The sequence below is a fragment of the Ascaphus truei genome, chromosome 6 (assembly GCF_040206685.1).
Source record: "Ascaphus truei isolate aAscTru1 chromosome 6, aAscTru1.hap1, whole genome shotgun sequence".
NCBI classification, from domain to species: Eukaryota; Metazoa; Chordata; class Amphibia; order Anura; family Ascaphidae; genus Ascaphus; species Ascaphus truei.
The window spans coordinates 102,553,011-102,566,752 of record NC_134488.1 but is presented as its reverse complement, the minus strand read 5'-3'; the positions used below and the strand labels follow the sequence as shown (position 1 = coordinate 102,566,752).

At 44.8% G+C, this 13,742-nt stretch overlaps 1 protein-coding gene across 1 annotated transcript in view; it reads left to right on the top strand.

Moving 5' to 3' along the window:
- The first annotated feature begins 3,701 nt into the window (after positions 1-3,701).
- The window catches only part of LOC142497532 (fibroblast growth factor 21-like), a 50,880-nt gene continuing 40,839 nt past the window's right edge, over positions 3,702-13,742 (top strand). Inside the window, exon 1 of the mRNA XM_075605445.1 lies at positions 3,702-3,866. Within this exon, the coding sequence (XP_075461560.1) occupies positions 3,854-3,866 (13 nt within the window). The 5' untranslated portion in view covers positions 3,702-3,853. The remainder of the gene's footprint in view (positions 3,867-13,742) is intronic.

Genomic DNA, 13,742 nt, shown 5'->3' with positions numbered 1-13,742 from the left:
GCAGTGCATCAGGAAAAGGCCAGCAGTGAACTCCACTTGGAGGAAGCAGGAACCAGAGGTGAAGACACGCCATAGGAAACGCTGGGGAAACCAGCATAGCCGCTACAGTGCGGCGAAGGCGAAGTCTGCCAGGAACAAGGAAAGCAGCACCGGGGCTGCTATGCAAGAAGGCCTTGGGATGCCGGGGACTGGAAGCAGCAGGATACAAGGCACAAGGAGCCCAGCAGGCCAAACACGGAGTCTGTGACATGCACAGTCACTTGCAACTAGGATTGCAAAGTCTATGTCCAACCACTTCCTGAGGGCGGGGCAGGCACTAAATAGCACAGGAGGCCAATCAGGCCAGAGCTGCACAGGAGGCAGCAGGAGGCAGGTGATTGCAGAAGCAGGGAATATATTGTCTGGAACCTGCAAAGCTCCGGATGGAAGGGCTCCAGCCAAAGCCAGGAGTGGATTCCTGACAGATAGTTTATAAACCTATAATTTTGAGTCCGGAGGGGTCCTTGGAATGAGCCAGGGAGAAATGTCTGGGCACACTATGTGTAAGAACCCCTTTAATGATCGCACAACGGGGTTCCAGAAATCTGAGACTAAGAGGTTGCTTGGTGCGTCCAATGTATTGGATATGGCATGGGAAGGAAAGTGCATATGCTAAATGTGTAGTGAGGCAGTTTATCGAACTTTGAATTGTAGTGTGAGGAGCTATGAGTATGGGATGTAAACAAATTACTTACTACAGTGTGTTTACACATGAGGCATCTCTATCTACCACATTTCAAGTTACCGTTAGGTGAGATATGGTTAATCCCAGGGGTAGCTAGTTGTCTTAATCTGCTCAGGCTTGTGTATTTTTAATGTTGTTTGCCTTCCGGAAAATTAAGGGTGCTGATTTAGTCAACTGACTCTTACGATGTGGATCACAAGAGAGCATATTTCAATGTGTGTTCAAAATCTGAACCACTTTATTGGATTGGCTACTGTATCTGGTTATGAATTTAACACCACCAGTCCTAACTTGATTGGTGGTTTTACCAGTTTTGTGATGTACTCTTTGATCCGTGAGATGTTTTTTCTTAGATTTCTCTAGTAACACTGTTCTTGCTATTGCTCAAACCTGGTTATAAGATTTTAGGACAAGATCTGAATCATAACCCTTCTGGGCAAAATTGCTCTTGAACTGTTGCGACTGCTCATCGGTTTGTTTCTTCTCTTCTTTGGTACAATATTTTTTAAATTGCCTGTGTCTACAAATCATCCCCTGCTGTGTCTTAGTAAATTTAACTTGTAACACTTAGCAACACTTGTAACACACCCTGTTTAGAAGAACCATTTGTTTCAATTTGCCTCACATGTGCTAATTATGGGGCGTGGGCTGAACTTAAAGCTGCATTTCAAGCAATATCCTGCATGTGTGGTTTTTTTTAATAAATCAGTTCTGTTGTAAGAAAAAATACTTTTAGCATTTTCTGTTTAAAAAAACAACAACTTTGAAAGTCCAATTTTCTTGTATTCTATTTTAACAACCATTTGCTAAGGCACTGCCCCTTCATGTCCTGTCAAAAGCCTTGGCACGCTCCTTTGTGAGCCCTGCCCTCCCCCTTGCACATGTCCGTGCAGGAGTGCTCATGAATATTCATGAGCTTCCACTGAGTGACAGAAACAGAGGAAATACATTCCCCATATTTAAAGATGTCGCCAAACTTCGCCGATCAATACACGGAGAACGAATTGACCGGTAGCTATGCAGTTCTTTAGGTAAGCAGAGATTGCCCACATAAAACTATTAAAGTAAAAAAAAAAAAAAGGGGGAGCTTGAACTGCAGCTTTAATTTAGTCAAGTGACATTTTAGAGATATATAACTAAAAGCACAGCAGCCTTATGCTGTATTGCAGCCTGATTTTAAAGCAGGACATATTTAAAGTAGCCCATTTTAAGTAGCATGCAGTGCTTGAGTTTAAAAGGGGTTCAAAAGAAGTGAACATGTGATAACACCTACTGGCCCTGATTCCTGAATTTGATCTACAGTACACTGGAAAGGAGGATATTATCTCTCCCAGACTGCACATCTCAGCACTATACTATTGCTGTGATGCCGCCTTTACTATTTATATTTGCTATGGCCTCACTTCTTTTCAAATTATGCACTTCTTTCTACCAGTCTCGTTATGTCTCTATTAATATATCTCCATCTCTCCTTTCTTCGCCACTGCTCGGACACACACCGTTTGCTGCTGCAGAGGGAAACGCCATTTATCCAGCCACGCTTCTCACCCGGAACACACACCGGTCTGAGGCAGGGACATACTGACGTGACAACCTGGTTCCTAAAGTGCCCAGATGTATGGTTTTGAATTACAACCTTCACCCGATGACGCTACCTTAGAGATTGTTTCTTACATGCTTTTAAACTACTGCTCTCTTGTGAGTGCAGGTCCTATGGACCGTTGTCATTTCTAGTTTTAACAATAAACTCCCTTTAATACAGTATTAGTCTATGGAGCTTGCGCTTCTTTATATATATATATATATTGTGATACAATCACTGTCTCTGTATAGGCTGGAGTGTTGTAGTTAGTGTGCTTTCCAGCCTACAGAGAGTTACTCTCCCCTAGAGAAACTAATTTCAGCTGCAGCTAATCAGGCTGGACTCCTGAATGAACAAAGACGTTTTTTAAGGCAGACACAGAGCTGCCATTCAGATACCAGTAGAGCAGGCCTGCACAACTCCAGTCCTCAAGGGCCGCAAACAGGCCAGGTTTTTAGGATATCCCTACTTCAGCACAGCTGGGTCAATTAGTGGCTCAGTATGACTGTGCCACTAATTGAGCCAGCTTTGCTGAAATAGGAATATCCTGAAAACCTGGCATGTTTGCGGCCCTCGAGGAATGGAGTTGTGCAGGCCTGAGATAGCGACTGGTTTTCCTCAGAGAAGGGGGGAGAGAGACAGAGGTCTCCCCAGCAAGGTGAAGCTGGATATCACAGTCCTCTAGACTCGCTGGATGGTGGTCACGGAGCCTGCTGGGACTGCCTGGGTTGTAAATCCCAGTAAGAAGAATGAAGGATGTGAGACTGCGCTGAAGCAGGGATGTCCTGTCCATAACGTTTAAACTACAGGAAGGAGGGATTCTCTGAACTCTTGCAGGGTCCAGAGGGAATTACCTGGAGCCCCAACAGAAACAGATAAGTGATATGCATTATATTGCTGTGTCTAGAGACTGTGTATCGTGTATAAATAATAGTACATGTTTTGGGGTGGTAACCAGCTTTGCTGGCCACCCAGTTAGAAAAGGCTAAAGCTACGGTGTTGTTAGACCCCTATGAAGGAGTAGGTGTTGTTTTTATGATTTGCTTTGACTTAAAGGGACAGTGAGTCTGTTGGGGTATAATTTAACCCTGTAAATAAACCCTGTGTAGATAAATACAATGTTTCCGGCCTTAATCTGGGACTAAAAGATCCTGCGACGTGATGTGGGCATCACAATATATATGTGTGTGTGTGTATTATATGTATGTAGCCCCTGCTACAAATGTGTATATACTGTGAATAATGCAGTTTGTCTGCTCCACCTATCACATGGTGCAATGGGGAATGGGAGACGCTGTCCCTGGTCTGCAACACTTGACAGGAGATATTGCTTTGGATGGCAGGACGACTTGGTGGAATATTGAAGCAGGCTGTCAGTTTGAAAGACACCGAACAGTCCAACTGCCATTCTGATACAGAGACACAGAGCGACATCTAGTGGTAGTCTGAGACCAGACACAGATATAGGTAGTGCCAGTCTGAGAGGCACACAGGGAGACAGCCCAGGTGACAGTGAGATGGGTTTAGGAGAGAGCTGACACTCACAGATGGAGAGAGAAAGTAAGTTATGAGGAGAAGAGAGAATGAGAGAAAGTGGGTTATGAGGAGAGCCTATATATACATGCAGGTGTGACCCCAGAAGGGTAAAAAAAAAAAAGGTCCTATCAAATGCACTCGGTGTGGAAATAAGGAAAAGAACCATATGAGTCCAAGATATCTCCATATCTCATCCACTAGGTTGTATGATCAACCTTAGGGTAGATAACTGACTCAAATAACCACCTGAGGAGACACACATAGGATCCTACGAATGAAAATAATAAAACTTTAATCACATCATGAATTCTAACATTGAAAGGAAACTATATACAGTGAAACAATGTTACAAATCCTCCACAGGGTGGCGACCTAGATCCATGTATTGGATCAAGTGTTCCAGTTACAATGTCTCAAATAGTCTTAATATATCTCCAGACTCAGGACAGATAGTCCAATGGAATAAATGTATGATTAGTATACTGTATAGATAAACCTCAGCGTAGGGAAGATACTGTATATTGCATCAGGACACCTATATGGGTTGTTCTTGTAATATATAATATATAATCATATAGTATCAGTGGGTGTTGATGGAAGAAAGAAAACCCCTTCAAAGAGAAAATTCCTGAGAACACACTCCTAGGCGCCTGAATACAGAATAGACACAATTAGCCACATAGTGACTGGAAACACGTGAAATCACACTACCAGTTAGAGCAGTGCAAACATATGTCAAGCTCTGTGAGGCAAATGCAGAGCCTGTGATCACGTGCATAGATCAATGTATGAGTAAACCAGATATACTCTTTAGCGTAGGAAAAGGATCATCTATGCAGACTTTCAGAACAGGAGCTGAGTATATGCATCTATAAGTGAATACGGATGCTAAATGCTCGAGTAAACCACGATACTAGCCGCTTAGTGGAGATCCAAAGATGGTGTCGCCACGCCCCTAGACATCACCGTTGTGACGTCATAAAATCCCAGACATATGTTTCGCGTGACACAGCATTCTCCATGGGGGGGAGGAGTCAAGTCAGTACCAAAAAGCCTGCATAAGTACAGTACCTTACATAAGGCGTGGATCAGCATTTAGCCAATGGTAAGGATACAATCTGTTATGACAGACCCTATTGGAATGGGGTGTCTATTAATGGTGTACACCAATACAACTGTTAATGGTGGTAAGAAATAGTAGGTTAGCCCATATAACAGGTAAAGCGTGACCATTGTTTGGCCAAAAAGTTTAAGTATCTCACTTAGGCCTCGGACATGGTCAGCGCTTATGCGCTGACGCGTGCTGAACCGTGCTGCTGCTCGGCACTGAGCCCCTGCAGCCGCAATGAGAGCGGCTTTAGCAGGGGCTTGCGCACGCGTCCGCACGCTTGGGGAAGCGTGTGTCTGACGGAGGTTTGAGATTTTCCTGCTTGCCGGAGCGCAGGGCCGGTCACGTGAGCGGTTCGCCCAATGAGGGCGAACCAGCTCCGTAACGTCACTGGCCCGCCCCCTGACGGTGCGCGGTGTCTAAGGCACCGCTTTCCATGAGCCTCAGCGCGCCTCAGCACTGTTTGGGGCACTATGTCCCAGGCCTTAGACTGAGAAGATGGTGTGGATGAAGAATAAGGTAAGTATGGTATGGGTATAGAGATCCATAAGAATTATACGATATTTAACTCTTTGGAGTGTTGATGAATATATCTTGTTTTTATTCAAGACATGTAGAGGGGTGTAGGAATGTACAGTATTGCTCCTAAAAGATCTGCCTCTATAGTCAATATGGATCAGAAAAGGTAGTGGGATATGAGGCATCATAAACCCTATATGCCAGGATCCCCATGAGGCAAATATACTGTGCAATCCATACAGACATCCAACGCAGGCATGTGATGGGGTGAGTGAAATAAAGAGAGTTAAGGTAACGTAATAAGAATAGTATTGTTATTTGATAGCCCTACAGAGAGTATATATGTAGTTATTAGACCCAATGACTATACATAGGCTGCATATAGTGTGGGGTAAGTACCGGCATAGATATTCATATAGGGTAACAGGTGTAACCTGCAGAGTATATCTCATATGGATCTCAGCAAATAGAGGGATGTAGGAGAGTATTTATTTATTTATAAAAATGGTTTACCAAGAAGTAATACATTGAGGTTACCTCTCGTTTTCATGCCCTGGGCATAGAGTTATATTATGTAAGGTATCGGGGAACACGTTCCTTGGGGCGTGTTCCCAACTTACCCTCTGCTGTCCGTGTATGCAATCCTGCTCTACTTACAGAGGGCGCGCATACCCGCTCCTCTTATGCACGCTCCACGGAGCTCAACTCCGCCCCCGCCGTCGCGTCACACATTCTGCGAGCGCAGCCCATATGCGTGACGTCGCGCCATGTTCACGAGCCACGAGGCAAGTACTGATTACCTTCTTGTCTCCTGTGCCCTATCCCGGTCGTCGCTAGGACCGCACCTCCGTTCCGCCCCCTTCCTTATTGGTTCCTCTTCCCATATATACCCGTTGCTCACTCTCAGTCAGCGCTCAGCATAACACCTCGTAGCCTAGTGCTGTCCAGTGTCCTGTGCCTAGTTCTCCTCTTGTCTTGCAGTTTCTCTTTGTTATTGATCCGGCTTGTCTACGAACCCACTCTTGATTTGGACCTCGGCATTCCCTTGACTTCGTGTACCTCTCCAACCCTGAACTCGGCTCTACGGATACTGACTACACTGCTCTCTCTATCCCAGACCTTGGCTTACGGACTTCTATTCTACTATCTCCTACCCTGGACCCGGCGAGAATACCAACTAACCCTCTCTCTACAGCCCAGACCCGGCAACACTAACTACCACCCGCCGGCACTCCTCAGCTGCTGTGGGTGTGTGGTATTCTTCCTTCCCACCTCAGTACCGGGGTCTTGTCTGGTTCATGGGCAGCACGAGCATTACAGTATGCTGAGCCCAACAAACCCAGACCCCCTGAGGTGGGCCAAGCCTGTCCTCTATCTCTGCACGCTTTCACATTTTGGATAATCAATTTGCTTCCCTGGTTCGAAAGGTCTCTACACTTTCTCTCCAGCAGCCCCAATCCAGAATTATCAGGCCTGCTAATTTGTCTTCTGCCTCCTCAGAGGTTACAGCATCATTGGAACCATGCCTCCCTACGCCAAACCGATATGCAGGTGATCCACATGGTTGTAGGGGTTTTCTAAATCAATGCGACATACAGTTCGAACTAACGCCCACCCGTTTATCGTCCGACAGAACTAAGGTAGTTTATATCATTGCATTGCTGACGGGCGAGGCTCTAGCCTCGGCATTCCCATCTGGGAACTAAGACCAGAACTTACACTGTACTTTGCGGATTTTAAGAAGGCATTTCGACAAGTGTTTGACACCCCTGGTCGTAAGATTACTGCTGCTTCTTCTTTATTTCATATCTCGCAGGGGCACAGGTCGGTGGCTAAATACGCTTTGGAGTTCCGGACAATTGCTGCGGAGACAGGTTGGAACAACGAGGCCTTATCCGCCGCCTTCTGGCAAGGACTCTCTAAATCCTTGAAGAATGAGTTAGCCGCTCAAGAGAGGCCCTCCGACCTTGAAGATCTTATAGCAGTGTGTATCAGGGTAGACTAACGTATTCAGGAAAGACATGTCGAACGCCCACGTTATCGTTCTCTCATCTCTTTGCCTCATGAGTACCGGCAGAAAGGGTGAGAGGAAGAGTCTCTAACGTGATGAAGGCAGGTTGCAAAGGACGACCATCAATAGCCTCGAGGCCAATCGGCGACTTCTTAGCGATGAGCGGAATTTTGTTATGAGTAGCAAAATCTTGATCCACAAAGTTACCACCGACACCTGAATCAAGAAAAGCGGCGGTGGTTACGAGAAAATTCGGACCTTCAAGCGAGACTGGAAGCATAATTCTCTTAGGGAGTTCCTCTTCAGAGATAGGGTGAGAAGATATTGACCCCAAAATGAGTCCCTCTTGCCCCATTGGTCGTGTTTGGGCCTTAAAGGACAAAAACGTACTGTATGCTCAGGAGATCGACAGTAGTAGCAAAGGCCCTCATTCCGGCGAAAAAGCCCTTTCGGCAGTCCGGTCAGGGGTTCGATTGTCACCCTGCGAGGCTAGGGCCAGTGGCAGAATAGGCTGTAGTGAAAGCTGTGAAAGCTGTTGTACCAGGCTTGTGATCTGAGTTCCCAAAGTATCAATGCAAAGCGCAAGTTCCCTGATTAGTTGGCCCACCTCAGTCAGGTCTGTTTCTGTTGGGCTCTGCATAATGTCACGCTGTGCAGCCCGCAGACCAGGCCAGTCCCCTGTACTGAGGTGGGATGTTGAATATACACAGCGACAGCAGAGGGAGCGGGTCCGGGATGTGGTTGTAGCGTGGCCAGGCCTGGGTTAAGATTTAGAATAGTCGTTGTACTTGCCGTGTTCAGGAGTATAGAGAGTTCCGTAGTCAAATCCGTTTCCGTGTCCAAGGGTCTGAGAGGTAAGAATCGTGATGGGTAAGCCGAAGTCTGGAGCCAGAGAGGTAAGTCAGACAAGCCGGTTCAAATCTGTAGGGGTAAAGACAAACAGGAGCAAGACACAGTTTCCAGGCTACACAGGAAGCAAGGAGCTATGCAGAGCAAGGAGGAAGTGACAGAGCATGGTATTTAATGCGGTATCCACCAATCCGGACGGGGGCGTGATGAGGAGCAGCTCCTGAGAGGCTGGGAGTAACAGGGCTCAGCTGAGAGTGCAAGAGGCGTGGCAAGAACTCCCGGCGCAGCGGGGGGCGGAGGCAGGCATGGTGCACATGTTACAAGTGCCAGGGATAGATGCACGCTCTAACGCCGGCGTGAGAATCCAAGATGGCGGCCGCGGCCTGAGTAGCAGGAAGTGCTGCGCGCCGGCAGGGATCGCGAAGAGGGGCAGAGGCAGCAGCAGCTGCAGTACTGGTAGTGGGTAAGGAGGGGTCACGTCGCAGGGGACGTGGCCCCCGATTCCTTACATCAATACAGTGCTATACAATAAAATACATTACTATAAAAAAATACATTACTATGAAAAAAAATACTCTAGCCATTTAATCCATTGATTGTTACTGTAGTAATCTATGCCCACAGGTTACATGGGCAAGCAATACCCAACAACACCACCCCTCCCCCTCCCTAACTCACAGTGTAATGGGTAAAAGTCCTATTATCCATATCTGGATAATAGCGCATTTGCTCATAAAAATAAAACAGCCAGCAACCCTATAGTAAATAAAAGTTGTACTTGCCCCTGCCAGGATGAAGTCTGTCCATCTTCGTCCTCCTTGTCCTCCTTGTCCTCCTTGTCTTCTGTGGCATGAACACTGAAAAAAAACCCTAACTACTGACCATTAACCCCTTAATCACCTTAGTAGTTTTTAACCGCTATGGTAATTAAGGAGTTAACCCCCCTAGTCACCCTCCCAGGGGCAACTACCCCCACCCCTCTTCCCCCATCACCACATATACAAATGGGCTAAAGCACTAGTAGCCAAATATGGCTAATAGTGCTTTTGCCCATTTGTGTTTAAAACAATATAAATCAATACACAGTAGGCAATAAACTCAATAATTGTCACTGATAACCTATGCCTTCAAGGGGGGGGGGGCGCAGATAGCCACAATTGTTTTAGGATGCCCATTGATTGTTAATGTGGTTACCTGTACTCTCAAAGGGGCATAAATAAACACATTGTCAATCAAAGCATTTTTTGGCAAATGTTTGTTTTTATTTAATTGTAATGTATTTTATTTTCTACTGTCTTGAAACTAATTGATTTATTGCTTACCTTACCACTTCACAATGGGGTTATTTTAATGTTTGAATGGTTTATATGTGTTTTTAACTTGGATATTTGAAATTATTTGATTAAAAAATAATTATTTTTCCTAGTTTTTTCCGGTCACGATAGGCCTATTTTGCCATGTCAATGGTATTGATCTGATAGACCATTGTGAGTCTTACTACTACACTCCAACATTGAGTGCTCGGTATATGAGGGAGCCTTTTTGATCCTCTTGGGTTCTACTCTGCTATATAAGTCATTTTTCCCTCTGAGCACCTGTTGTTTGTTCTTTATATACATATATATACATACACGGATGAGCGGTTTTACTCCCCTTTATAGAGGGCATAGATTACCACAGGGATAATCAATGAATTAAATGGCTATAGTATTTGTTTTATAGTAATGTGTTTTTTTATAGTAATATATTTTATTGTATTGTACTGTAATGATTATTTGAATAGGCAATAGCGCTATTAGCCACCTCTTTTGCCCATTCCTGTGGGTGTTGTGGTAGAGGGGATGGGTGAAGGGGGTAATTGCCCCAAGGAGGTTGGTTAGGCCTCTCGGGTGGGGGGGAGTGGGGGGGGATGTTAATCCTTCCCGGGAGGCCTTACCACCCTCCCTCTGGCAACTATAACCTTCACCTACCCTTCTACCATCAACAAACCTGGTTGTGATGGTTAACCCCTTCATTACCTTAGCGGTTAGCCGCTAAGGTAACAAAGCTCTGCTTTTTTGCATAGTATTGAAGCAGGAAGTCTTGGAGACTGAAACTTTTTGGATTTCTTTACGAGTATCATCTGAGTAATGTTTAAGAGTTTGTAATATTTGATAGCATGTGCAGTATGTGCAAACAAACTGAAGCATTTTTGGCCATATTTACTAAGCAGTGCTAGTCCAAAAGACACTTTCCGGGGCTGGAAGACACTTTGGCTCATATTTACTAAGCAGTGACTGGCCACAAGACACCTTATGGAGCCCACTGACATGTGGTCCATTCACTTAAATGGGCCATAAAGTGTCTTCCTATGCTGGAAGTTCTATAACACCGCTTAGTGAATAACCCCGTGAATGGGCCATACAATGTCTTCTGGATCCAGAAGGTGTCTTAGGCAATGTATGTATGTATATCTTTATTTATAGCGCCATCTATGTACATAGTGCTTCACAGCCGTAATACACGTGACATAATAATATAACATAACATAAAAGGAGTCCCTGCCCAGAAGGGATTCCAATCTAACAGCACCGTTAAGTGAATATAAATGCCTTAATCCCTAGGCAAGTATTGTTTCCTGGCTTCCCTTTAAAAAAAGAGAATGTTTAAATACTGGCTCTTGCTTGTAAAAATTACGTAAACAGATGCACAATTATGCAATAAACAGGAAACGCACACACACAAACCATGCAACATGCCTGGACAAGCTTCTCCGTTTGTTCACTGTAAGGAGCAGTAGTAGCGGGGAAAATACTGCCACCACCGTTAGAGTGACAGTAGATTAGGAGCAGGAAGAAATTGCGTGGTCAGCTCCGTTACAGTGGTTAAGCTCTCGTACACAAACAGTGTAATACTACCAGTAAATAATAGTTTCCTTTCCGGATTTCACAAAATGTCATGTGCTTCTAGATTGTAAGCTCCTTAGGGCAGGGACCACCTGCCTTTTGTCTCAGTTTGTCTTAACATATACATCTTTTGTCATACAATGTTATTGCCCTGCCTCCCCCATTGTACTGCGCTGCGGAATATGTTTGCGCCATTCAAATAGAAGGTAATAATATTAATAATAAAATTGCATCGGGGTAGACTTTGATAAAGTGCGACAGCAAAGAAACCCTTATCTGATCTATCGCTGAAAAATGTACCTTATTTATTTTTTAGTACAAATGTGTGGTGAATTTACAAAAAGAACATAAAAGACACTAATTGCGTCTGTCATTGTTCTGGTAATTTCATTGTAAATATTAATGGTCACTCAAGCCATCTGTTTTCTTCCTCTTAGTCTCCCATGAATACCATGAATAACCGCTAAGGTAATGAAGGGGTTAACTACCAGTGCCATGTTTATTGTGGGTAGCGGGGGTGGATGAAGGAGTTGTTTGGCCCACGGTGGGTGTTTAGGCTTTGCGGGGGGTTGCGAGAGAAGTTAACCCTTCATTATATTAGTGGTTAATACCGCTAAGGTTATGATGGGGTTAAGCCCTCCCGCTACCCACCTCTAAGGCATAAATACCCACCGCGGGCCAAACACCACCTTCATCCATCCCCGCTACCCACAATAAACATTTAAACACAATACTAGCCAAACCACCCTTTCATTGCCAGTGTGGATACCTATGCCCTCAAGGCGAGCAAAGATAACCCCAATGGGAATGAATGGGCACCCCCTCTACCCCCAACAACCATATAATTACAGTACAGTAATGGGCAAAATTACAATTATCCAGATCTGGATAATAGGGCATTTGCCAATTCAGAATAAAACTTTATCCAGCCCGCATAAAGTAAATAAAACTTCTACTTACCCCTGCCAGGATGAAGGCCATCCTTATCTTCCTCCATTCGTAACCGCTAAAATAATTAAGGGGTTAACCCCCCTCTTCCGCTCCGCACCCGGGCGGCCTAACCACCCATCCCAGGGCATCTACCTCCACCCTCTACCCACTGATTGGCATAGTGGTACATCATGCCCATATAATATGGGCACGATAAGCATCTATGACAGTCAATGGGCAAACTAAAAAAACCAGCAGCTAAACAACACAACAATAAAAAAAACAAGCACCTAAACAACACAACAATAAAAAAACAAGCACCTAAACAACACAACAATTAAAGAAACCAATAACCTAAATAACACAACGATAACAAAAACCCAAGCACCTAAACAACACAAAAATTAAAGAAGCCAATCACCTAAACAATACAACAATAAAACAAACCAAAAGTCTAAACAACCCACAAATTTAATAAAAACAAGCCCTACAAATACATAACAATTAACTCAAATAAGAAACGCAAATACAAAACATAACAATTAATTAAAAACAACCATTTGCCTAAAAATACATTGCCTGTCACTGTATTTATCTTTAGGGCATAGATAAACACATTGGCAGTCAATGGCCAATCTGCCTCCTAAAAACATCTGCCTCCTAAAAAAATAATAATAACCCCTTAGAAGCACAGAGGATCAGACAGCCTGCATCACGGTACCCCTGATGCTACTAACGTAACCACTGATGTTTATACCAAAAAATCATTTTGGTCTCTGACCTCTTGACTGATCAGCCCTGTGGGTTAGCCTCCTGGTTAAAGACGAGCAACGTCACATTGGCTCAGGCCATGGACAGCACAGAGGTAAGGAAGGCCATTTTTGCTCTAGGTCATGTACTGGGAGACCATGATCAACCTCTGTCTAATCAGGACCAGCAATTGGCCATAATCACCATTTTTTTGCAGACATCTCTAGTCACCTCGATTCTCTACAGAGGTTCCCTGCCTCGTTTCTTCTTCCAGTAGATCGGACTACGGCCTCTACACCTCCACCTCTTGCGCCTTGTGAGCAGTGCATTCTGACTCCACAACGGTATGGTGAACGACTCTCTGCTTTTTGTTCAGGCCCTCAAAAGAGTCTTCGACATCCCCATGTGTACTTCGTCTGCTTGAGCATCACTGCTTTGTATACGCCAAGGGATCTGGACAGTAGGCCAGTATGCGATAGAATTTCGCTACTCGCAGCCTAGACGGGGTGGAACAATGAGGCTTTACTGACTGTCTGCTGGCAGGGGCTCAGCAAACTGCTCAAGGATGAGTTGGTGAGCCGGGAGACTCCTAAGCACCTTGATGAACTGATCGCAATTTGCATCTGCATGGACTTTAGGATCCAGGAATGACAGTGTGCGAAAATTCACACTCAGAATGTCTTCGACTAATTTTCCATTGGCTGTGACCCAATGGAACCCATGAAAATTGGTGATACTAGAGTGTCTCAACAGGAGAGGCTCCAAATATGCTCTTCTTGCCTCTGCCTCTATCGCATCTTAAAGTGCCACTATCTCCAGCAACAGAATCCACAGATTAGGTGGTCTAC